Raw genomic sequence first — 24,524 nt, 5'->3', positions numbered from 1 at the left:
CTTTTCAAACTTTTAACGACCGTTGCAGCATTCCTATAGTTACACGGTCAAAATTTCAGAGGCTTGGCCACTGACTCATATTTATGACAGTTGCAGTGTCCTGGGGGGGGAAGGTCATATCTCTTGTGACCTTCGGACAAGTAAAGTCCACGGGGGAGCCAGATTCACTTAACCACTGTGTGACTAACTTCTGCAGTGATTCACTTAATAACTGCGGCAAGAGAGGTCATAAAATGGGGCAAGAGTCACGACAATTTAGCAACAGATATTTTGGGGCTCAATTGTGGTCATACGTTGAGGATAACCTGTAGCATGTGGAAGCTCCACCTTGGATGGCCCAGCTTACATACGAGTACATATTAGCAAAATATTGATTATTGAAGGGGCGAAATGTTGATTATTGAAGGGGCGAAAGGTTCTACGTTGTAAAAAAATCAAGCCGTTTTTCTATTTCCTTGTTCATTCCGACAGGTATTCCTTGTTTGCAGTAGTTAACCATCAAGGAACCCTGGAGAGCGGGCATTATACCAGCTTTATTCGGCAACACAGAGACCAATGGTTCAAATGTGACGATGCCATAATTACCAAGGCTAGCATTAAGGACGTACTAGACAGTGAAGGGTATGTCGAACTCCCCTTAACACAAAACGCCAGTCTTGCTCCCTACCGTGTCATTGAAATAGAAAAGAGGAGCAAAATTAGAGGGAACGTGTGAAAATAAAATTTTACTTTAATCTGGAGCAGGGGTGTCAAACTCTATTTCATTGAGGGCCGCATCAGGATTGAGTTTGACCTCGGAGGGCTCGATGGGTGTGGCCAGCTCAACATCACTTGTGTCGGGGGCACCTGTGGCCTCCCGCAACCCTCTGCCAGTGAAAACGGAGCTCGCCAAGCTCTGTTTTTGCTGGCAGAGGCACCGTGGGCCGGTCCTTTGCTGTTTCCAGGGTGGCCTCGTGGGCCAGATCAAGCACCCCACGGGCCACATTAGTCCCCCCGGGCCTTGAGTTTGACACCCTTGATCCAGTGATGAAATCCAATTTTTTTCCCTACCGGTTCTGTGGGCGTGGCTGGGTGGGTGTGGTGTGGCTTGGTGGGCGTGGCAGGGGAAGGATACTGCAAAATCCCCATTCCCTCCCCACTCCTGGGGGAAGGATATTGCAAAATCTTCATTCCCACCCCACTCTGGGGTCAGTCAGAGGTAGCATTTGCCGGTTCTCCGAACTGCTCAAAATTTCCACTACCGGTTCTCCAGAACCTGCTTAATTTCACTCCTGCTCTGATCTGGAGGATTATCTCAAAGCCAGTGATGATAATACATTTTTTTTAAAAAAATGGCCTATGTTTTTGGAGTGGCCTCAAAGAGAGGAATGGTACCTTACTCTAAACCAACGTTTTTCAACTTTGGCCACTTTAAGATGTGCGGACTTCCAACTCCCAGGATTCCCCAGCCAGCATAGTTTCTATTCCCATAATCCCATAGCTGGCTGGGGAATCCTGGGAGTTGAAGTCCGCACATCTTCCAATTGCCGAAATTGAGAAATGCTGCTCTAAACCAGCATTCACACCATTGCACTCAGATTGTGCTTTGAAAAACTCAGTTCTGCAGCCTGCATAAATTATGCAAATGAACTCTCTTCTTTTGGCCTGACTCACCAGTTTTTGCTGCTTTTCTGGTTTCCCAGGAATGGGAGGGAGGGATGCAAAAATGTTATTCCATTTTCTCCTGCTGCTTCTGGGATTCTCACCGGGATTTTGTATTATCCTATTAGGAAAGGAGTTTTTTGTTGTTGTTGGTTTTTGTTTCAGAAAATGGGAGAGTCTGTGAAAGCTGATTTTCCTACTTGGGTTACCTTTGCACAGAATTGTGCGATTTGTGTAGCGCAGTGTCAAGGTGCCAGAGATACAAACCTTATATTCATAGTACTCTTTACATGGTTGCACAGGTAGTCCTTGACTTACAACCGTTTGTTTAGTGACTGTTCAAAGTTACAACGGCACTGATAAAAGTGACTTTTGGCCGTTTTTCACACTTAACGACCGTTGCAGTATGCCCATAGTCAGGTGAACAGTATTTGGACGCTTAGCAACTGGCAGGTATTTATGACTGTCCAGGGGTCGTTTGATCCCTCTCTGCGACCTTCTGACAAGCAAAGTCAGATTCATGGAACAACCATGTTGGTAACTTAACAGCTGCAGTGATTCACTTAACAACTGTGGCAAGGAAGGTCATAAAATGGGCCCAAACTCACCTATAACAACTGTCTCACTTGGCAATGGAAATTTTGGGCTCAGTTGTGTTCATAAGTCAAGGACTACCTGTCTTGCCAAGGAATGTCTATATATGTAGGTCATTTTTTTTCACCTGTATTTCCTTCAGGGTGGATAAAAATCAATGATTTTTTTAAAAAAAATCAAAAAAATCAGATTTTTTTAATTTAAATCGGATTTTTTTGATTTAAATCAGAATTTTTTTATTTTTATCGAATTTATTTTAATAAAAAATTTTTGGGGTAAAAATCTATCGTAAGATAGTTTTCTATTTAAGATACATAAATAATTTAGTTTATTCAGCATGAAATGGAGCTTAGTTATGTAGCATGAGGCTGTATATTCTGCAACACTGGGACTATCGGTGAGTCAACAGCGGGTCAAAGGGGTAGCAGAGATGACAGTTGCTCTTTAAAAGTTATGATTTAAATCGAGTTGATTTAAATCAAGCCTTTTTACTAGTGATTTAAATCATGATTTAAATTGTGATTTAAATCAACTCGATTTAAATCAAATCCACCCTGATTTCCTTCCTTCCTTTCTCTATGATGTTCTCTGCTACATGGAGGATGGGAGACCATCTCCCCCTCCCCTTCCTGAATGATAGGGATAGGACTGTTGGAGTGGAATGTGTGGACTGTGGCCCACAAAAATGTTGTCATCATATGACTAATATTTCAGGCGTCTTAGAATTCATTCATTGTTAGAATGTATGTGAAGGCAGCTTTATTCTTCAGCCCTCCTTCCAAAAAGTGAATCTTTGGAGTCCCATGTTTTAATCCATCTTTTCTTTTTCTTTTTCTTGAATATCTGGGGACATTTGGGAATTGCTCAGGCAAGACCAGCAAACTTCTAAAACGGAAGGACTTCCTTGTTTTTTCTTTTGAAGATGTTTCGCTTCTCATCCAAGAAGCTTCTTCAGCCCTGACTTGGATGGTGGAGAATGGAAGGATTTATACTCCTTGCAGACAGAGCTGGTCATTTGCATCCTTTTTAGAGGGTCGTTGAGGCCACTTGGAGGTTTCTCTGTTGTCCTCAGGGTCACCTGAGTGGTGCTCCTGGTTCCTGTAGTCTGCCATTTTTTTTCCCCCTCTGGAAATCCATTCCTACTCCCACACCATTCAAGGAGTGTCCATCCCAAATTGTATAGCTAAAAGTCTGTAGAGATTCTCAGTCCTCCAGGTCAAAAAGTCTAATTTGCCTCTCGAAAAAGCACCTTCGGGACAACCATGACTTGGATGACCGAGAATCTCTACAGACTTCTAAAACTGAAGCTCCTGGAAAGGCCCCCTTTCGACTCAGGCCACCCTGCTGAGGATCCCAATGTTGGCAGAATCTCTCCATTCTTGCCGCTTCGAGTTTGTTCTTTAGGTGTGGGATTCGGCCTCAATCCTGTGTCGCCGTCAAGCCCTCAGCAGCCCAGCCATATCCTCTGATGAGTCACTGGCCTTGAATTATTTAGACACTCACCACATGAACCGAGAACAAAAACCTTCCCTGAAACCGTCCCTCCCTGATATATATATATAAAAAATAATCCACACATAGGATTATTTGGACAATAATCCACATTGCTTTTTACAGGGCTGTGGGTGTGGAGGGGAGCCAGAACCAGGGGTGAAATGCTCCCAGTTTGGACCAGATCACCCGATCCGGTAGTGATCGTGGCAGGTGGTTCAGAGAACCGGTAGCAATCGCGGCGTGTCATTACTTCATGATGTTAACCAGGAAGTAATTTGTTATGTACCCTCTGTGCATGCACGAAGGTTTTCCTTTTTTGCTTTTAAAAGTAAAAAAAAAAAAAAAGGCTCTGACGATCACAGCTGAGCTGCGCGATCATCAGGGCTGTTTTTTTACCTTTTAAAAGCATTTTTTTTTTTTTTTACAACCTATTCGGCCGACCTACTGGCCAGAACGTATGCGGGGAGACCCACACCGACCTAACTCTTACAGCTCATCTTTCTTCTCCCTACTCCGCAGATACTTGCTGTTCTATCACAAACAGTTCCTGGAGTACGAGTAGCCCTGCTCAACAGCCGACGCGACAAGGAAAAAAAAAGGAAAGGAAGCAAAAAAAGGAGTGGTAGACTTCCGATAAAACACACAACACTACCTGAAATGAAAAACAAAACAAAAACAAAAAACGACACCCATTCGACACCTGGCCCCGAGCTGCGACAGGACCCGCTTGCCAGTTGGCTCACTGCCTAGAGGAGTTTAAAAAAATAAAATACGAAATAAATGAACTCTCTTCCTCGGGTTTGCGGCCCTGCAAGGACAGAAGAAGGAGGGGGAAACCTAACCAGAGGCTGCCGCCAGTGACTTTTGAGCGAGGAAATAGAATAGCGCGAAGGTTGCCCTCGACGGGGACATAGAGGGAAGCCGAGGAGTCCCGCCGTTCCTCCGAGACGTGCGCGGGAAGTGCCGGGTGTGTGTGTGTGTCTACGTGCTCTCATCTTCTCCATCGAGCATCTTCTCCATTGGTGCTTCAGCTCCAACCGACCAATCATAACGACAGTTAATTAAAAAAAACAAAACAAAAATACCCCGTGCCCCGTTTTCCCCCCCTCCCTTTTATTCCCCCCCCCCTTTTTTTTCTTCTTTTTTAATCATCATCACCCATGGGTCTGAAAGCAGTCAAAACGGAGGAGAGTTGGGGGAACGCCGCGACGAGATGGACTTTGCGAGTACCTTTTTATTTGTGAATTTTAGTTATTAAATAAATACAGTATGAAATGATTAGGCTGTTTTGTTTTTCGGAAAAGCCATTAACCAGAGGCCAGATTGACGGGACCGGCGTGGTGGCGAAGGCACCAAAAACCTGCCTCTTTTTCAGTCACAGGTAATGGTGGGGGTGGGGGAGAGCTGTTCTTTTTGGAACAGGCTAGGTTTCTGTTTGAGCCCCTCCCTTTCCCCCCTCCCATTTTTTTTGTTTTCTATACATTGCTATTTTATTAATTTCTCGCCCCCACCCCTTTACACGTGTACTTTTGTTCATCGTTTTCCGCCCGTAAGAATGACATTCATAATTGCAACCATCAGTAAAATGAATGAATTGGCATGTTTATACTGTAAAAAGAAAAAACAACCAAAGTGGTCTTGATTATTTATTGTGGTTGGGGGGAGCGGGTGGGTGGTTTGGATGTAAATAAGGCTGATCTCTCGGGACGTGGGGGGGGGGGAGGTGTTGGGAGGCGATTGTTTCCCCATCTTCCCTTTCCAAAGAAATATTGCCCTCGTGAGACCCTTGGCCTTGAAAAGGGTGCCATCTGCCACTTCTGAGGAGTGGGTGCCGTTTTTTGAAATTAGTCTCAACTACTGGACTTTTGCTTCCTAAGCAAAATACTTTCTACCAACTCTGCTTTCATTGGTCTCTTAGTTCTCTCTTTCTCTCCCATTCCTTTCTTCCTCCCCCCCCCTCTTTCTCTTTCTTTCTTTCTCTCTCTCCCCTCTCCTCTCTCTTTCTCTTTCTTTTTTCTCTTTCTTTCTCTTCTTTTTCTTTCTCTCTTTCTCTCTCCCTCCCCTCTCTTTTTCTTTCTCTTTCTCTTTCTCTCTTTTTCTCTCTCCCTCCCCCCTCTTTCTTTCTTTCTCTCTCTTCTTTTTCTTTCTCTTTCTTTCTTTCTCTTTCTCCCTCCCCTTCTCTCTTTCTTTCTTTCTCTCTTTCTCTCTCTTCTTTTTCTTTTTCTTTTTCTTTTTCTTTCTCTTTCTCTTTCTTTTTCTTTCTCCCTCTTCTTTCTTTCTTTCTTTCTTTCTTTCTTTCTTTCTTTCTTTCTTTCTCTCTCTCTCGCTCTCGCTCTCTCTCTCTCTCTCTCTCTCTCTCTCTCTCTCTCTCAATCTCTCTCTCTCTCTCTCCCCAAAGCCTTCTGGCTTTGTCCTTCCTGGAAACTGCTTTGTTTTGTTTTGTTTTTTGTCAGAAATGCATTTATTTTCTCCCTTTCTCTCCCTCCCTCTCCCCCCTTCCTAACTGTCTAGACACCGTCAAAGCCCATATGGGCTGTATATTTTACCAAGAGGCTGGGCCACGTTTTATTTGTCGCTTACGAAGAAAACGGCTTCTTTGCCTTGTTAAAAAGAAAAGAAAGAAAGAAAACCCCCTTCAGGCTGCACGGCTTAACGTGTGCGTATGCCCAATAACCGCAGGGAAGTGGTTTTGTCACACCTCTTTTTATCTGTACAAAACAAGTTTACCTTTCTGTGTGAAGGAGGGACATGAAGGAGAAAAAGGGCCACCGATGACTTGAATGCCTGCTGGATTTCTGTTCAGCTGACAAAAGCTGCCTTTAAAAAAAAAAAAAGACATTCTCTGCCTTTAAGCTAGCCAAGCCTCATTGCCTTTTCAAAGCTCCTTATGTCCTAGGAGTCTGTTGGGTATTCTAGAGATGGCCGACCCAGTCTGGTAATTTTCCACCAGTTTAAGAGTCGAGAGAATATACTGGTTTTGAGAGAAACTCATACTTAACAGAATTTAAACCTTGTCAAAATATTTGTCTAGTTGCAGAGAGTTTGACTTGCGCTCTTCAGAGGCCTTTAAATGTCCTGCCTGCCGTTCAAGGCAGATGCTATTTAAGGTTCACTGTTTTCTAGCATAAAAACGAGGATATCATGGTGGACAGTGATACAGGTAGTCCTTGGCTTGCAACCGTTCGTTTAGTGACCCGTTCAAAGTTACAACGGCACTGAAAAAAGGAACTTTTTCACACAACTGTTTTGATCACGCGGTCAAAATTCAGACGCTTGGCAGCTGACCTGTATTTATGACCGTTGCTGTGTCCCGGGGTCAATCTGACAAGCGCAGTCAGTGGGGAAGCTAGATTGGCTTAACAACCATGTTACCAACTTAACTGCAGTGGTTCACTTAACCACTGTGGCAAGAAAGGCCATAAAATGGGGCAAAACTCACTTAACTCGCTTAGCAACAGACATTTCGGGCTCAATTGTGGTTGTAAGCCGATGTTGTGGCCCGTCAGCGGCCTGTGCAGATTGTAGCTGATTCCGACAACGAGGAGGCTGGTGTGGTGCTGCGTCAGCAGCCTGTGCAGCTGGCGCTCGAGTCGGACAGCGAGGAGGCTGGAGAAGATGTGGTGCCAGAGGCGGGGATTCAGCCAGGGCCTTCAGAACCTCCAGAAGCTTCTTTAAGTGAAGAGGACGAAGAGGAGGAGCCTCTTCTCAATGCACGGGCGCGCAGAGCTGCCAAAAGGCAGGAGTGGCTCCTCAGGAGGAGGTCTCCTCGAGAGTAAGGCTTGGGGCTAATTGGCCACTCCCTTAGCCTATTTAAGGAGGAATGCCGATTGCAGCAAGCTGTAGGGAACAACTTTAGTTCACTCTCCTTCGCGTCTGGATTCTCTGCAAAATTGCTTCTGGGCTTTCTGCCAACTCTAGTAAGACTATGATTACCTTATCTTAGAATTGTGGTAGGCTGTTAAGACAGTTTATTAACAGCCTTTGGTTGATAAAGACTGAGTTATATGAGTAAAATAAGCTTTGTATAGAGTTTGTGTGTGCTGCGTTCTTTGGCGTCCGTAGCTGGGGCAGAACAGCCGAGGACTACCTGTAGTTCTCATAACGTGGCTTTCCCCCCCCCCCCAAGCTGTATTCTGAAGGCCCTGCGACCTGCTCAGAAAACGTATTGCGGTGGATGAGAGAATTCAAAATTATATCTAGTCTAGGTCACTCTCCAGAATCTTCACTGGTTCGTTCAGGATAAATTTAAAACCAATATTAACATGGAATAAAGCAGCCATTTCCTAACAGCGAGCCAATGTGTGGGCACTTTTTAACTGCAGATGAAGGTTTGTGAGTGTTGTGAATTGTATCTTCCCTGTTTCCTTTTAAATAACGTAAGGAAGAGGAACTGCCCTTTTCTGCTTCATGACCCTGAAGTTCAAAATCCTTTCTAAAATGGAATTATGGCACCCTCTTGTGGCTGAACTCTGGGTGTAATACTTCTTCTCCACCTCCAAAACCTTCTATTTCCTTTCTTTTTTTCTGTACTAGAGTAGTACAGTGGTCTAAGGCACCCTGTTATTAAGCTGGTTATTAAGACCAGCTGCCTGCAATTACTGCAGGTTCGAATCTCGCCAAGGCTCAAGGTTGACTCAGCCTTCCATCCTTTCTAAGGTAGGTAAATTGAGGACCCAGTTTGTGGGGGCAATAAGCTGACTTTGTATAAATATACAAAAGGATGAAAGCTATTGCTGAGCGCATTGTAAGCCGCGCTGAGTCTTCGGAGAAGGGCGGCATATAAATCAAATTAAAAAAAAAATTGTTAGATGCCAAAAAAAAAAAAAGGGGGAGGGGAACCTTTTTTAAGAAGTAGTTATAACTGTTAACCCTTTTCTACTTTTCGGGGCAAAAGGACTTGATAGGTAAGTTTTCTTTCTGGAACAGATTTGAGAAAGCACCCAAGATGTTAATTAAAAGAAAGTTTCTATCGACCCAGATTTAAGGACACTTATCCAGAGTGCTCTAAGTTACTAATCAAATTAAAATTCAGATCGTATAATTGCTGTTCATAATATCTTGGCCTACAACTGAACCGTGTTTGTACACATTGTAATTGCAGAATTTGTCCAAAGTACATAGCTATTTGCATTGTTTGTGTTATATCTTCTCTGCTTTTTGTAATTTAATCTTAAGAGTAGGTTTATTTTGGACGGTTATTTTCCCCTGTGTAATGTTGGAATTGGTCACTATTACTCTTTCTTTGCTTTAATGATGCAATGGCTTTCTTTTTTAATTGCTTATATAATTTTATTGCAATGTTTAAAAGAAGATAAAAAAACTAGCACAAGCTATGAAGAAAAAAGGAAAAGAACACAAATAGTCCAAGAAAAAAGGTGGAGAAAAACAGAAAAGAAAGAAAGAAAGAAAGAAAACGCAAAGAAGTGGCTTCCAATAATCTTCATAGCAGTTATATTTTAAGCTCACTCTCTAAACTTATTATCATAATACTCTTCTTTCAATAATCTATCTTGTCTGATCATCAGAGCCCTAAACCATGTTTATTTTCCCCCCCATTTGTACGCAAAACCTCCATGCGATTTTTCCAGGCACCAGTCAGTGTCGATGGTGTCTTTTCTCTAATCAAAAAAGCTAATTTATTCATCTCAACAAGAGCTATCAATTTCACCAACTTACTTTCTAACTTTTTTATCTATTAGTCAAAGGAAAAATATGTTTGGTTCACTTCAAAACCCATGTTGCCTCTTGCTTTCTATGGATTTCAGTGCTTCTAATTTTGCTTTTTCAGTGTAAAGAGGAGAAATCGGATTTGCTCTCTTCCATTTTTCTCTCGGCTTTCTCTTCTCTTTCTTCTCTCCTCTATTCTGTCACCTCTTTTCTTCTCCCTTCCCATCTTCTCCTCCCTCCCTCCCTCCCCTTCCCATCCTCCTCCCTTCCTTCCTCCCTTCCCTTCTTCCTTCCTCTCCCATCCCTTCCCATTCTCCTTCCTTCCTCCCTTCCCTTCTTCCTTCCTCTCCCATCCCATCCTTTCCCATCCTCCTTCCTTCCTCCCTTCTTCCTTCCTCTCCCATCCCATCCTCCTTCCTCCCTTCCCTCCCTTCTTTCTTCCCCTCCCTCTCCTCTCCTCCCCTTCCCATCCTCCTCCCACCCCATCCTCCTTCCTCCCTTCTTCCTTCCTCTCCCATCCCATCCCTTCCCATCCTCCTTCCTTCCTCCCTTCCCTTCTTCCTTCCTCTCCCATCCCATCCCTTCCCATCCTCCTTCCTTCCTTCCTCCCTTCCCTTCTTCCTTCCTCTCCCATCCCATTCTCCTTCCCTCCCTTCTTTCTTCCCCTCCCTCTCCTCCTCCCCTTCCCATCCTCCTCCCTTCCTTCCTCCTTCCTTCCTCCCTTCCTTCTTCTTCCTTCCTCTCCCATCCCATCCTCCCTTCCTTCCTCTCCCATCCCATCCCATCCCATCCTCCTTCCTCCCTTCCCTCCCTTCCCCTCCCTCTCCTCTCCTCCCCTTCCCATCTTTATCATTTGAAAGCAAATCCAGAAACGTAGTTTGGACAATTCTGGCATCTTTGCTGCATCCTCGTCATCCTTTCCCGTGATGCTGTCACAGAAGTGCTAAAGAAAGCCATTGGCTCACACGCAGGGGCAGTGCTTGTGCTCCGGTTGCCAGGTAACCGGAGGAAGGCCTGTCCGTGGGTGGTGGTCTCTGAATTAAATAGAATCTCGATCATTTTGATGTTATTTGTTGTCAGAGGGAGGTTGGGTATGCCTTTACTTTGACCACTAACCCACATTATTCATTCATCTGAAGATTTCAGCCAAAGACACATTGTTTATTTGTTTATTGTAACTGGGCTGCAGTCAGTCTACAACCATAAGATCCCATTGATATAATTTACTTTTTTCAAAGCCCTTTGTGTGCTTTGGCTTAGAGCCAAGCCTTACCTAAAATGTGGCTCTTGAGATATTCCCACCTCCTCCCCTGGTTCTTCTCCCATCACCCTCTTGGACAGGAAAGTTCCTTCTAAATCCTGGGATCCTAAATCGAGAACCTTGGGGGTGCTATATAATTATTGATTTTCTCAGCAGCAGATCCCTTCAAATCTGTTTTTCATCTTTCCTGGGACAAAAAAAAAAAGGGGGGGGCGGAAATTCTGCCTTTTCCTTGACGGAGTTATGGATTTTGAAAGGGAAGCTGCCTGCTTTTGGTAATTTAGACGGAAAGGAGGAACAAAATGCAACTCTGTGTAAGAGGGTTGCTTAAGTTGTCAGCTAGAAATGAAAAGACGCTTGCTCCTGGGGAGGAAAGCCATGGCAATTCTAGACAGCATACTAAAAAGCAGAGACATCACCCTGCCAACAAAAGTGCGTAGAGTCAAGGCGATGGTTTTCCCAGTTGCAATGGATGGCTGTGAAAGTTGGACCGTAAGGAAGGCTGAGAAGGCCAAAGAATGGAGGCCTTTGAACTCTGGTGCTGGAGAAGATTCCTGCAAGTCCCTTGGACTGCGAGGCGATCCAACCGGTCAGTCCTAGAAGAGATCAACCCTGACTGCTCTTTAGAAGGCCAGATCCTGAAGAGGAAACTCAAATACTTTGGCCACCTAATGAGAAGGAAGGACTCACTGGAGAAGAGCCTAATGCTGGGAACGATGGAGGGCAAAAGAAGAAGAAGGGGACGGCAGAGAAGGAGGTGGCTGGATGGAGTCATGGAAGCAGTCGGCGTGAGCTCAAATGGACTCCGGAGGATGGTAGAGGACAGGAAGGCCTGGAGGAACGTTGTCCATGGGGTCGCGAAGGATCGGACACGACTTCGCAACTAACAACAAAGTTGTCAGCTATCATTACCCGCTCGTGAACGGCCGTTTCCTCCGAAAAATGTGAAGTAAGAAGGAGCATTGCATGCTTAATCCTTCTGTATTTGTCAGCTCCAAGTCATCGAGACAGTTTCCCCTGGATGGAAACTCCAAATATAAACAGAAAATAAGTACTTTTTTCCTTCCCTTCAAATCACCTTGTATGGTGTGTAGGGGGGGTTAGACTAGATGACCTACAAGATCCCTTCCAACATTCGTAATCTGTATCTATCTACCTCTTTCTCCGGGAGCCCTTTTTTGAGATTTCCAAAAGGCTTAAAATACGGCATGGAAGCTCTTTATTATTTTTGTGTCTGCTCTCTACCACCTTGAAAAAGCCAAGAGGCCTTTGCAACAATTCTTAGTTCTTAATGTTTTAAAAAAAAAAAATGAGATAAACGGAGGAAGACCATAGAAATACCACTTCCCCGGAGATCTTCCTCTGAAAATTTTATTGAAAATACCAGGTAAACAACCATTCGTTTAAGCAAACATACAAAAAAAAACAAAAAAACAAAAACAAAAACAAAGAGTAAAGTGAACAAATGCCACAGAAAGCAGCTAGCAAGACAATTGCGGTCTACAGGTAGTTCTGGTCTTACAACGGCTCCATTTAGTGACCGAAGTTACAACATCACTGAAAAAAAGTGACTTAGGACCGTTTTTCCACGCTTAACGACCATTGCAGCCTTCCCCCGTGGTGACAGGATCAAAATCCAGACACTTGGCTGCTGACTCGCATTTATGACGGTTGCAAGAATTCCTCCGCTTTCGCGACCTTCTGACCAGCAAAATCCAATGGGGGGGGGGCGGAAGAAGCCAGGATGGCTTCACGACCGTGTGACTAGCAACTGAACAACTGCAGTGATTCACTTAACAACGGTGGCGACAGAAAGGTCGTAACGTGGGACAAAACTCACTTCGCCGTCTCACTCGGCAACCGGAAATTTGGCCTCCATTGCGGTCGTAAGTCGAGGACTACCTATATCATTTTTTTTTCCTTTGAGGATTTTTTTTTTTTTTAAAAAAAGCATTTATGTTTGACTTTCACCCGGAACCTGGGAATTTTATGGCCACGAGTGAACAATCTGGCAAAGATTTACCAAATCACCGCTCGGTTTCCTTGGGCCCTTACAATTCAAGATCTCAACAATGCAAGTGGCTTATTTGGGGAGGGGGCTGTCATGCTCCTGTCTCACCCCCCCCCCGACTGTTTATGGCTTAGCTCAGGGGTCCCCAAACTTTGCAGCTTTAAGACTTGTGGACTTCAACTCCCAGAATTCTCCAGCCAGCTATGCTAGGCTGGCTGGAGAATTCTGGGAGTTGAAGTCCACAAGTCTTAAAGCTGCCAAGTTTGAAGGCCTCTGACCTTAGCTCATCTGCATCTTTTCTTGGGAAGGGGAACATATAATTTGGAAATGGCAGTCTTCGGCAGAGGGAGGTACCATCCCGCCAGGAATAGAAGCAGCAACTTCAGCCAGCATCTCGGGCTGGTACGGCCTCAGGCACGCCCGCGTCTCCTGGATGGCAGGACTCACTTCGGGGAAACAAAAGCCACACGTTTCCACAGGTTCTGGGGTCTCGTTGCCCCCGGAGTCGCTTCCGAAGCTTCCCGCTTCCATGAGACCATCTGGGGGAAGGAAAAACAAAACACGAGTCTGGCATGATTTTGATAACTCCTCGATTTATAACAGTTCATTTAGGGACCGTTCGAAGTTTCAGTGGCATCGGTTTGGATGTTCTTGCGTACCAGTTAATATTTATATGAAAATTAAAACTGTGTGTAAAAGGTAGGAGCAAATAATACGGAATAAGGAAAATGGAATGCAATAATTAGGAATATGTTTCTATGTATTGATGTGTATGTTACTCAAACATCGCGCCATTCACGCGACGATATGTTTTTATTTTAAAAAATAATAAAAACTTGATTTAAAAAAGTTTCAGTGGCGCTGAAAAATATAGCAACGGCACTTAAGACTTATATACCGCTTCACAGGACTTTACAGCTCTTAAGTAATTTACAGAGTCAGCCTTCCCCCCCCCAACAATCTGGGTCCTCATTTTACCGACCTCGAAAGGATGGAAGGCATGAGTTGACCTTGAGGTGGTCAGGATCGAACGCCTGGCAGTGGGCAGAGATAGCCTGCAACCTGCATTGTAACAACTGCACCACTATGCCTGCCTGCCTGCCTGCCTGCCTTCCTTCCTTCCTTCCTTCCTTCCTTCCTTCCTTCCTTCCTTCCTTTATTTATTTTATTTATTTATTTTCCTTCCTCCCTCCCTCCCTCCTTTCTTATCCTTCCTCCCTCCCTCCCTCCCTCTCTCCTTTCTTCCTTCCTTCCTTCCCAAGCTATAGAAGACTTATATACCCCTTCACAGTGCTTCATAGCCCTCTCTAAGCAGTTTACAGCCTATTGCCCCCAACGATCTGGGTTGTCATTTTACCGACCTCGGAAAATGACCTCAGTCAGTTGAGCCAGTCAGGATCGAACTCCTGGCAGTGGACACAGATAGCTTGCAACACTACATTGTAATAACTGTCCCACTATGCCTGTCTGCCTTCCTTCCTTCCTTCCTTCCTTCCTTCCTTCCTTCCTTCCTCGCTCCCTCCCTCCCTCCCTCCCTCCCTCCCTCCCTTCCCAAGCTATAGCAGACTTATATACCACTTTACAGTCCTTTTACAGCCCTCTCTGAATGGTTTACAGAGTCAGCCTATTTTCCCCCAACAATCTGGGTCCTCATTTTACCCACCTCGGAAGGACGGAAGGCTGAGTCAACCTGGAGCCTGGTGAGATTCGAACTGCCAAATTGCAGGCAGTCGGCAGAAGTAGCCTGCCGTACTGCACTCTAACCACTGCGCCATCACGGCTCTTGACTTATGACCGTTTTTTAAAATTAAAACAACTGTGTTACTAACTTAACAACTACAGCGATTCATTTAATGACTCTGGCAGGAAAAGTTGTAAAATGGGGCAAAGATCCAGTTAAGTAGATCCCAAGCACAAGTAAAGATCCAGTTAAATGCTCCATAACTGGAGGTTTTTAAGAAGAGACTGGACAGTCATTTGTCTGAGTTGGTATAGGTTCTCCTGCTTGAGTAGGGGGCTGGACTAGAAGGCCTCCAAGGTCCCTTCCAGGTTCTATTCTATTCTATTCTATTCTATTCTACTCTACTCTACTCTACTCTACTCTACTCTACTCTACTCTACTCTACTCTACTCTATTCTATTCTATTCTATTCTATTCCATTCCATTCCATTCCATTCCATTCCATTCCATTCCATTCCATTCCGCTTCATTGCTAAACCGCCTACACGCAGGAATCTTCTGAGCATGTTTGCAAGCACCCAAGGAAGGCCGTTGCTTCAACTGGAATAAGAAAAAGCATGTACCTTTTGGTAGATCTCCCTTTTTATGGCAAGATGGTGAGCTGGCTCGACAAAACTTCTCGTCCCCCCTTTTTTGAAAGTAGAACCAAGTCAACAGCAAGGAGAAGAGCAGAATGCAAAGGGAGAATCCCAGGGCCATGTACAACAGCACCTGTTGGTCGTAGGTAGCATCCAGTTTGCGCTGCAGAGGCTGGAGAACAGGTGGGCTTGGTAAAGTGGTTGTAAGGGGCTCTGGAAGTCAGACGGGGTGGAGAGAGAGAAAGAAGAGTTAATAAATGTTTATCCCACGCTTTGATTTATTTCAGTACCAATTCTGATGTGTGGCCTCTGGATTTTGGACGCAAACGGATCAGACCTATGAATATCTGGGGAACTTGGGGGGTTCTTGATACTCTCTGAGCTGGGTAGTTTTCTTGCAGGCGTTTCATTACCAAACTAGGTAACATTATCAGTGCTAGAAGGGAGTGGGGATTGTGGAGAAGAGGAGGAGGACGAGGACTAGAGATCCTTGATGTTCTCTTGAGCTTGGTAGTTTTCTTGCAGACATTTTATTACCAAGCTAGCTAACATTATCAGTGCTATAAGGGAGTGGAGATCCTTGATGCTCTCTGAGCTTGGTAGTTTTCTTGCAGACATTTTATTACCAAGCTAGCTAACATTATCAGTGCTAGAAGGGAGTGGAGATCCTTGATGCTCTCTGAGCTTGGTAGTTTTCTTGCAGACATCTTATTACCAAGCTAGCTAACATTATCAGTGCTAGAAGGGAGTGGAGATTGTTGAGTGGCAGAGGACTCCTTGGTATTTTCTGAGCTTGGTTGTTTTCTTGCAGGTGTTTCATGAACCACTAGGCAACATCATCAGTGCTAAAAGCGAGGTGGAGGTTGCTACAAGCCACCACCTAGCACTGATAATGTTACTTAGTTGGGTCATGAAATGTCTTCAAGAAAACCACCAACCCTGAGCTACAAATATTCTACTGGGGAACTTAGACTCTGAGCTGACTACCCAAGCAAAGGTCGGTGATGGCAGATGGTTACAGGATTTGTATTCCATCGATAATATTCATTCGGTCCACTCCATAACCAAAAACTTAAAACCAAAAACCAACGAAGTCAATAAATGCAATAAAATACGAATTCAGCTAGCAAAATAACCCGCAGCATATAACATTCCCTTCTTCATGACTATATTAAGCATTGGTTTTAGTCTGTTTTAATGTGTATTTATTGGGATTATTTCGCTGATGTGAGCCACCCTGAGTCCTTTGGAGAGAGGGCGGCCTATAAGTCCAATAAATAATAATAATAATAATAATAATAATAATAATAATAATAATAATAATAATAATAATAATAATAATAATAATGATATTGTGTTTGAGGCCCATTAAGAATTGGGAATTTAATGCCCATCAGTAAAACAATCAGGGATGTGGTGGCTCGGTGGCTAAGACACTGAGTTTGTCGATCGAAAGGTCGGCAGTTCAGCGGTTCGAATCCCTAGCACCTCATAACGGGGTGAGCTCCCGTTACTGGTCCCAGCTTCTGCCAACCTAGCAGTTCGAAAGCACGTAAAACATGCAAGTAGAAAAATAGGGACCACCTTTGGTGGGAAGGGAACAGCGTTCCGTGCACCTTTGGCGTTGAGTCATGCCGGCCACATGACCACGGAGACGTCTTTGGACAGCGCTGGCTCTTCGGCTTTGAAACGGAGATGAGCAGCGCCCCCTAGAGTCGGGAACGACTAGCACATACGTGCGAGGGGAACCTTTACCTAAACAATCTGGGAGGTGACTACGGTTGTATCCCTGCCAAATCTGCCCATTACGGAGAGTATAACGTAACTAACTGGGATGTGGGGAAGAGTTCTGGATTGTGTCTTGTGTTCCGGGGTGGAAAACACAAGGAGGAAAAGGAAACCCTCCTTGAGCTCCAGCTGGCCGTTTTGAGAGACCTCCTCCTTGGCTCTTACTTCTACAGAAAGGCGCACATTGCTTGGGGTGTTGCCCGCAGATGCTGAAGCATTTGACGCATTCTCTCAGGAGCTGGTCGTAGTAGGATCCCTCTTGATTGCTGCACTCCAAGGAGCCTGAGTAAAGCGAGAAAGAGTTTTGTGCAAAGGGGAAAGGAATCTGCCCGTCTCTTTCTCCACCCACGAAGGGACCACCACCCAGTCATTGGCTGGCCTGCTGCTCATTGGCTATACAATCCTGTAGCCATGGAAACAGCAGCATCCTCTAGACGGGCTAATGCAGCAAAAGGGGATGTGACTTCCTTTCCATCTCCTGCGTCCTTGAACATCTCCGGCTTGTCGGGAGTAGGTGGTAGAACGTTCTCCAGCCATTGGCTGCTAAGCTCTGGAGCTTGGCAAAGGGTGCGTAGTCAAAGGCGCTTTAGGAGAGGGCTCGCAACTTGGGCGTCCTCCTGGATTCACGGCTGCCTTTAGAAGAGCATTTGACGGCCGTGACCGGGAGGATTTTTTTCATCAGGTTCGCCTGATTCGCCAGTTGCGTCCCTTTCTGGATCGGGACTCCTTACGTACGGTCACTCATGCCCTCGTCACTTCCCGCCTGGACTATTGCAACACTCTCTACATGGGGCTCCCCTTGAGGAGCACCCGGAGGCTCCAAGTGGCGCAGAGTGCGGCCGCGCGGGTGGTAATGGGAGCGTCATGGCGCTCCCATGTGACACCTCTCCTGCGCGAGCTGCACTGGCTCCCGGTGGTCTTCCGGGTGCGCTTCAAGGTTTTGGTTACCACCTTTAGAGCGCTCCATGGCACAGGACCTGGTTATCTACGGGACCGCCTACTACCACCAATAGCCTCCCACCGGCCGATACGCTCTCACAGAGAGGGGCTCCTCCGGGTGCCGTCGGCCAAACAATGTCGACTGGCAGCCCCTAGGGGGAGAGCCTTCTCTGTGGGGGCACCTACTATCTGGAATGAGCTCCCCCCGGAGATACGGAGGATCCCGGATCTGCGCACCTTCCGTCGTGCGCTCAAGACTTTCTTATTCCACCAGGCGGGCCTGGCCTAATCTTTTCCCTTTTTCCTTTTAATATGAAAATTTTAATCTGTTTTTAAATGATTGGGGTGTTTTAAATCTGTCTGGGCCAAATTGTTTAATTCGGTTTTATTCTGTTTTTAAATTTTGCATTTATGTATTTTATTGTTCGGCTGTTCACCGCCCTGAGTCCTTCAGGAGTAGGGCGGTATATAAATCAAATCAAATAAAAATAAATAAATAACTAGAGCAGGGGGTGTCCTACCTTGGCAACTTTTAAGACTTGTGGACTTCAACACCCAGGATTCTGGAGATTGAGGTCCACAGGTCTTAAAAGTAGCTAAGGTTGGACCTCTCTGTTTTAGAGCATGAAAACTAATTCAGGAAACAATTCGGGAGTCACGGGTGTAGAATAGTTCCTTCCTTATTTGGCTTCCCAGCAACCCACCTTCTGCAGATGTGCAAAGGAAGTAGCTCTATACCAGGGGTCTGCAACCTTAAACACTCAAAGAGCCATTTGGACCCGTTTCCCACAGAAAAGAAAACACCAGGAGCCACAAAACCCTCCCCGTGCCTGACTATTTCCTGAGCGGCCACAAAACTAGCATATATAGTTGAATTAAGGATTCTTCTGAAACTTTTCTTTTCTTGGATTTATCCATGGTTGGCCTACCGGGGGGGTCAAAAAGCTTAATAAATTGTGCGTTGGTGGGTGTCGCACATTGGCAGTTGTGATGCATATTTTGAGCGACGGGGAGTCGCAGCAAAGGGATGAAAGAGCCACATGTCCAAATTAACGAAAGAAATGAAAGAAAAAGAAGATACAGAATATATCAAGTATGGAGTAAGTGGTATGATTGGCTCGAGATTAGGGAAAGTAAATGTGAATAAGTGATGGAGAGGAGGATGTGACAAATATGTAAAATATTGTAAATGAATAAAATTAGATATAAAGGGACGATAATGATAATAAAGGATGGGAAAAATGGGGAATGTATAAAGGTAGAAAGTAAAAGGAACGAAACTGATATGTAAAAAGAAACACGTGTTTGTGTTCTGTATGTTGTGTTGTTGTTGTAAAATCAATAAAAAAACTTTTTTTTAAAAAAAAAAAAGAAAGAGCCACATGCGGCTCCAGAGCCATGGGTTCTGACCTCTGGTATATACCAACAGAAGACCACTTCATACATTGCTACTTCCCTAAGTATCCCCAGTCATCCATGAGTTGTAAAGCAGAGAAGCGAGTTCTCCATGGGTTGCTGAAGTTCAACTCCCATCAACCTTAGGTCAGCGTGGCTAATGGTCTGTGATGCTGAGAACTGGGATTTAGCAACATATAACCAGCCAGACGCTGACCATGTTAAGCCAGACTTGATCAGTGTCAAGTATTTGCAAGCCATTGGCACATGTGTCATATAGACACCAGTGGAGGCAGAGAGTGTCTCCATCCCTATGTGGAAAGGAGGGGCTTACCCCGAGTATAAAACCCCCTCCAACCTTTTCCACCATGTGCTCTCTCCATCTCTCTCTTTTCATGTTTGTTGCTCATGAGACTTGATCTCTGTTGTACATAGTTAATATACTTTATCATATGAATAAATACGTTTAAGACATTTATTTATGCATCTGCCTCTGAACTCTTCTATGCTCCTGGGTGTATTCCACAATCAGAATCTGGACAGCTGGTTACCACGAATGTCGATCGACCTGATCTTATCCTCCAAAAACATCTGGAGGTCAATGGGTTGAGGAAGGTCTCTTGGTAAAGCACTGAGGGGCAGGGTCTTCTCGCCGGAGCTGAAGAACCACATCTGCAGCACCTCTACTGGTGCTGGAAGGACAAATATCTCCTCCACCCCCCCAGTTCTACCATGATTCGGGGATTGCTTTGGAGGGTCAAAATGATCGAACAATACAACAATTTCATCATTTTCAGATGCTTACTGCAGACATCGGCGCATCCCTGGGACTTCAGTGGATTACAAGCATGTTTGCAAGACATACAGTTACCCAGAAGGCCATCCCAGTACTGGTCCTTCGAACACGGCATGATCCCGTTGAAAGTGCACGTCTGAATCCAGGGCGGTCTCTAAAAACAGAAGAACAGGTTGCAGAAAAAGAAGTCTGATAGAGTTGGCTCCCTAGAATCACCTTCTGATTTAGGGAGCCGAGGTGGCGCAGTGGTTAGGGTGCAGCTACTTCAGCTGACTGCTAGTTCAGCAAATCAGCGGATCAAATCTCACCGGCTCAAGGTTGACTCAGCCTTCCATCCTTCCGAGGTGGGTAAAATGAGGACCCAGATTGTTGGGGGCAAGATGCTATTTAGTATACTGTCTTTGGTGTAAGCCGCCCAGAGTCCTCGGAGAGTGGGCGGCATAGAAATATGAATAATAAAATAATAATAATAAATAAAAAATAAATCATAGAGCTGGAAGGGACTCTGGAGGTCTTCTAATCCAACCCTCTGCCCGATCAGGAGATCTTATACCATCCCAATCTTTTGAGATGGTATAAGGGTTGTCCAATTTTTTTCTTGAAAATCTCCATCAATGGAGCATCTGCAACTCCTGGAGACAAGCTATTCCATTGATAAATCGTTCTCACTATCAGGAAATTTCTCCTTAATTCCAGGTTGAATCTCCTTCTGATCAGAATAGAATAGAATTTTTTATAGGCCAAGTGTGATTGGACACACAAGGAATTTGTCTTTGGTGCATATGCTCTCAGTGTACATAAAAGAAAAGATACATTCGTGAAGAATCATAAGGTACAGCACTTAATGATAGTCATAGGGTACAAATAAGCAATCAAATCATACTAGGAAACAATATCAATATAAATCGTAAGGATACAACAACAAACAGTCATGCAGTCATAAGTGGAAGGAGATGGGTGGTGGGAACAATGAGAAGGTTAATAGTAGTGCAGACTTAGTAACTAGTTTGACAGTGTTGAGGGAATGATTTGTTTAGCAGAGTGATGGCGTTTGGGGAAAAAACTGTTCTTGTGTCTAGTTGTTCTGCGGTGCAGTGCTCTATAGCGTCGTTTTGAGGGTAGGAGTTGAAACAGTTTACGTCCAGGATGTGAGGCCTTCCATTGAGGACCTGGATACTGCACGAGTCAAAAAAAAGGGCTGTGAAAATATCTACAGACCCCTCACATCCTGGACATAAACTGTTTCAACTCCTACCTTCAAAACGACGCTATAGAGCACTGCACACCAGAACAACTAGACACAAGGACAGTTATTTACCGAACGCCTTCACTCTGCTAAACAAATAATTCCCTCAACACTGTCAAACTATTCAATAAGTCTGCACTACTATTAATCTTCTCATCGTTCCCATCACCCATCTCCTTCCATTTATGACTGCATGACTGTAACTTTGTTGCTGATATCGTTATGATTTATTTTGACTGTTTCCTAGTATGATTTGATTGCTTATTTGTTCCCTATGACTATCATTAAGTGTTGTACCTTGTGATTCTTGATGATTGTATCTTGTCTTTTTATGTACACTGAGAGTGTATGCACCAAAGACAAATTCCTTGTGTGTCCAATCACACTTGGCCAATAAAGAATTCTATTCTATTCTATTCTATTCTATTCTATTCTATTCTATTCTATTCTATTCTATTCTATTCTATTCTATTCTATTCTATTCTATTCTATTCTATTCTATTCTGAGTGGTGACACAGGGGACTCCAGTGTCATATTAACGCTCCAGGATGGAGAGATTTTAAGGTAAATTTACATCAGAAATTTTAAAGATCACGCATAGAACGGGGCTGACATTTAAGTCTGATTCATACATCACTCTAAGGTGTGGTTTGTTTTAACCGGGTTGCGTTGCACAAATCACAATGCCCCGGTTCATCGACAAAGGCTGTGCACCATGCTTTGGATGGAAACTGTTAATGGCCGACCCGCCTGCAATGACTCAACAAAACTGACACCACAACTTAAGCGAAAGCGAAGTACGAGTTGCACAGGGCTGTGTGCGATTCCACCATCTTTGTGCTTCCCGCATGGAACTTTTATGTTCTCAGCTGCGTCGAAATAAGATTTGCTGTAATTTACGTTAGAAAAATCAAACGGCGCAGAGAAAGCTCTATGAAAGCCAACCGATATAGATAGACAGATAGTTAGATATGTGTCTTTTTCTTTTTCGTAGGCTTTTATGTGCATATTCTTTCTAGCCAGGTTCCACCTACGTAAGCTAAGTTGTTCCACAGCCCTAGTTCTGTGAAATCTCATTCACAAGTTTCTGGGCTTTTTGTATCCTGCTGAAAAGCAACAACTCTGTGCTCTCTCTCCCAAATTGCAGCACAGAGTTGTTGCTTTTCAGCAGGATACAAAAAGCCCAGAAACTTGTGAATGAGATTTCACAGAACTAGGGATGTGGAACAACTTAGCATACGTAGGTGGATAGATATATGCATCTTTGGCAGGCTGATGGGCAGGAGTTGGGCAGAAGTAGCAAATTCCAAAGTTTTGCCGTCTTTGGACCTAATTGGAAGATGGATGTTGCAGGCTGAATGCAGGCAGGAATTGCGGCAGAGAATTTCCTCCCATAATTTTTAAAAACACAAAGCTTTCGACGACTCTGTTGGGTGGGCAAAATGCCCAGACTAGGAAATATAACTGCAGATAATGTTTTTTGTGGGGATATGCAAAAGATAAACATGTCAGTGAGCTACGCATTAGCTATGCACTAGCTGGAGGGGATCCAAACTTTTAAAGGCAGAAGCTTGTATAGCAGCTCTTCTAAATCCTTTCCCCCCCCTGCTCATTTATTTGATTAAAACCTATCTTTGCTCATTTCCCTCTAAATACTTGGCTTCCCTTCCAGAGGACGAGAAATACACAATGGATGGAAAGTAATCCAGGAAACAACCAACTGAAGAACTAAGGAGAAATTTCCTGACAGTGAGAACAAGTAATCAACTTGCCTCTATTAAGTTGTGGTTGCTCCATCACCAGAGGATTTTAAGAAGAGATTTGGACAACCATTTGTCTGAAATGGCATAGGATCTCCTGCATGAGTAGGGGGTTGGACTAGAAGACCTCCAAGGTCCCTTCCGACTCTGTTATTCTGTTATTTATTTATTTTAGAGGCTAAATCAGAAGGTGAGCATTTGAAGGAGCTTGGTGCGTCTAGGGCTAACAAAGAGAAGGACTAGGGGGTGACCTGAGAAAAGTCTCCCAATATTTTGAAAGGCTGTCCCAACAAGAAGGGATCTACTTATTCTCCAAAGCACCCGAGGACAGGACAACAAGTAATGAGTGGAAGAATATCAAAAACAGATCCAACTTAGAACTAAGGAGAAATTTCTTTCTTATCTTCAGACGTTGTGAGTCCTCCATCACTGGAGATTTTCAAGATGACATTGGATAGCCATTTTTTTAAAAAAAATTATATTTATATGCCGCCCTTCTCCGGAGACTCAGGGCGGCTTACAATGTGTTAAGCAATAGCCTTCATACTTTTGTATATTTTGTACAAAGTCAGCTTATTGCCCCCACAAACCGGGTCCTCATTTAACCTACCTTAGAAAGGATGGAAGGCTGAGTCAACCTTGAGCCTGGGGAGAATTGAACTGGCAGTAATTGCAGGCAGCTGGATGTTAAATGCTGCTTTAGTAGGAGGCATTAGCCTCCTACGCCACTCAGGCTCCTTCATTTGTCCGGAATGATATAGGGCAGTGATGGCGAACTTTTTCGGCCGAAACTGGAACGTGCATGCATGTGCCCATTTTTCAGGCTGTTTTCCAGTGCTCCGGAGCCCGCGAATGTGCCAGAAACCAGAATAGCAGCTGGCGACATGCACATGCCTACAGAGAGGGCCACCTCTGGCATGTGTGTCATAGATTCGCCATCACGGATCTAGAGTCTCCTGCTTAAGCAGGGAGTTGAACTAGATAGAAGAACTCCAAAGTCCTGTTCAACTCTGATATTCTGTATTCTTCTTCTCCGGATCAGTCCTTTCCAGAGAAGAAAAAAGTTCAGAGCCCGGAGAAAGGGAGATAGCAGAAGGGTTAAGGGCCCCCAGTCCACCTCCCTACTCTCTCTTGGAGGACACCTGCAGCTGGGTTGTGTGTCAAAAGAAAACACCAAGGTTGAAAAACAATTATGGAGTTTCAGAAAAGACTAGAAAATAATCTATGTAGCCTGTTGGGAGACTGAACTGAGATTATTTGCATTTGCTGCAGAGTTTTCCTGGAGGCATTTGTCTCATCGCCGTTAGAGAGAGAAAAGAGAAATGGATCTGTTCTTAGGAACCACAAAGACCAAAGTTTCATTTCTTAGCAATTCTTTTGGTATCAATTTACAGGACTCATTCATTGAAGCCTTCCAGGGGTCCTCAAACTAGGCAGCTTTCAGACTTGTGGACTTCAACTCCCAGAATTCTCCAGCCAGCTATGCTATGCTGGCTGGAGAATTCTGGGAGTTGAAGTCCACAAGCCTTAAAGCTGCCAAGTTTGAAGACCTCTAGAAAAATAGGAAAATAGCAGCCCCTCCTGAGGCAGATACAACTTCGAAAAGACAAGA

The 24,524-nt window shown here is 44.4% G+C and overlaps 2 protein-coding genes across 4 annotated transcripts in view; one reads left to right on the top strand and one right to left on the bottom strand.

Moving 5' to 3' along the window:
* Positions 1-5,007, top strand: part of USP22 (ubiquitin specific peptidase 22) — a 56,543-nt gene extending 51,536 nt beyond the window's left edge. For all 3 annotated transcript variants that reach the window (XM_087878629.1, XM_087878630.1, XM_087878631.1), the window contains 2 exons: positions 472-621; positions 4,249-5,007. In XM_087878629.1, the coding sequence (XP_087734755.1) occupies positions 472-621; positions 4,249-4,291 (193 nt within the window). In that variant the 3' untranslated portion in view covers positions 4,292-5,007. The remainder of the gene's footprint in view (positions 1-471; positions 622-4,248) is intronic.
* Positions 5,008-11,997: 6,990 nt separating this feature from the next.
* TNFRSF13B (TNF receptor superfamily member 13B) lies at positions 11,998-20,059 on the bottom strand. Its single transcript, XM_087878818.1, has 4 exons — positions 19,915-20,059; positions 16,941-17,057; positions 14,973-15,200; positions 11,998-13,207 (listed from the first exon to the last, which is right to left on the bottom strand). The coding sequence occupies exons 1-4, from the start codon at positions 20,018-20,020 to the stop codon at positions 12,948-12,950; spliced, it is 711 nt and encodes a 236-aa protein (XP_087734944.1). The 5' UTR covers positions 20,021-20,059; the 3' UTR covers positions 11,998-12,947.
* Between the last annotated feature and the right edge of the window lie 4,465 nt (positions 20,060-24,524).

Source organism: Pantherophis guttatus, chromosome 14 (assembly GCF_059756535.1).
Source record: "Pantherophis guttatus breed Tessera chromosome 14, ASM5975653v1, whole genome shotgun sequence".
Classification (NCBI taxonomy): Eukaryota; Metazoa; Chordata; class Lepidosauria; order Squamata; family Colubridae; genus Pantherophis; species Pantherophis guttatus.
The sequence above is the reverse complement of the archived record's forward strand: the minus strand, read 5'-3'. Positions and strand labels throughout refer to the sequence as shown.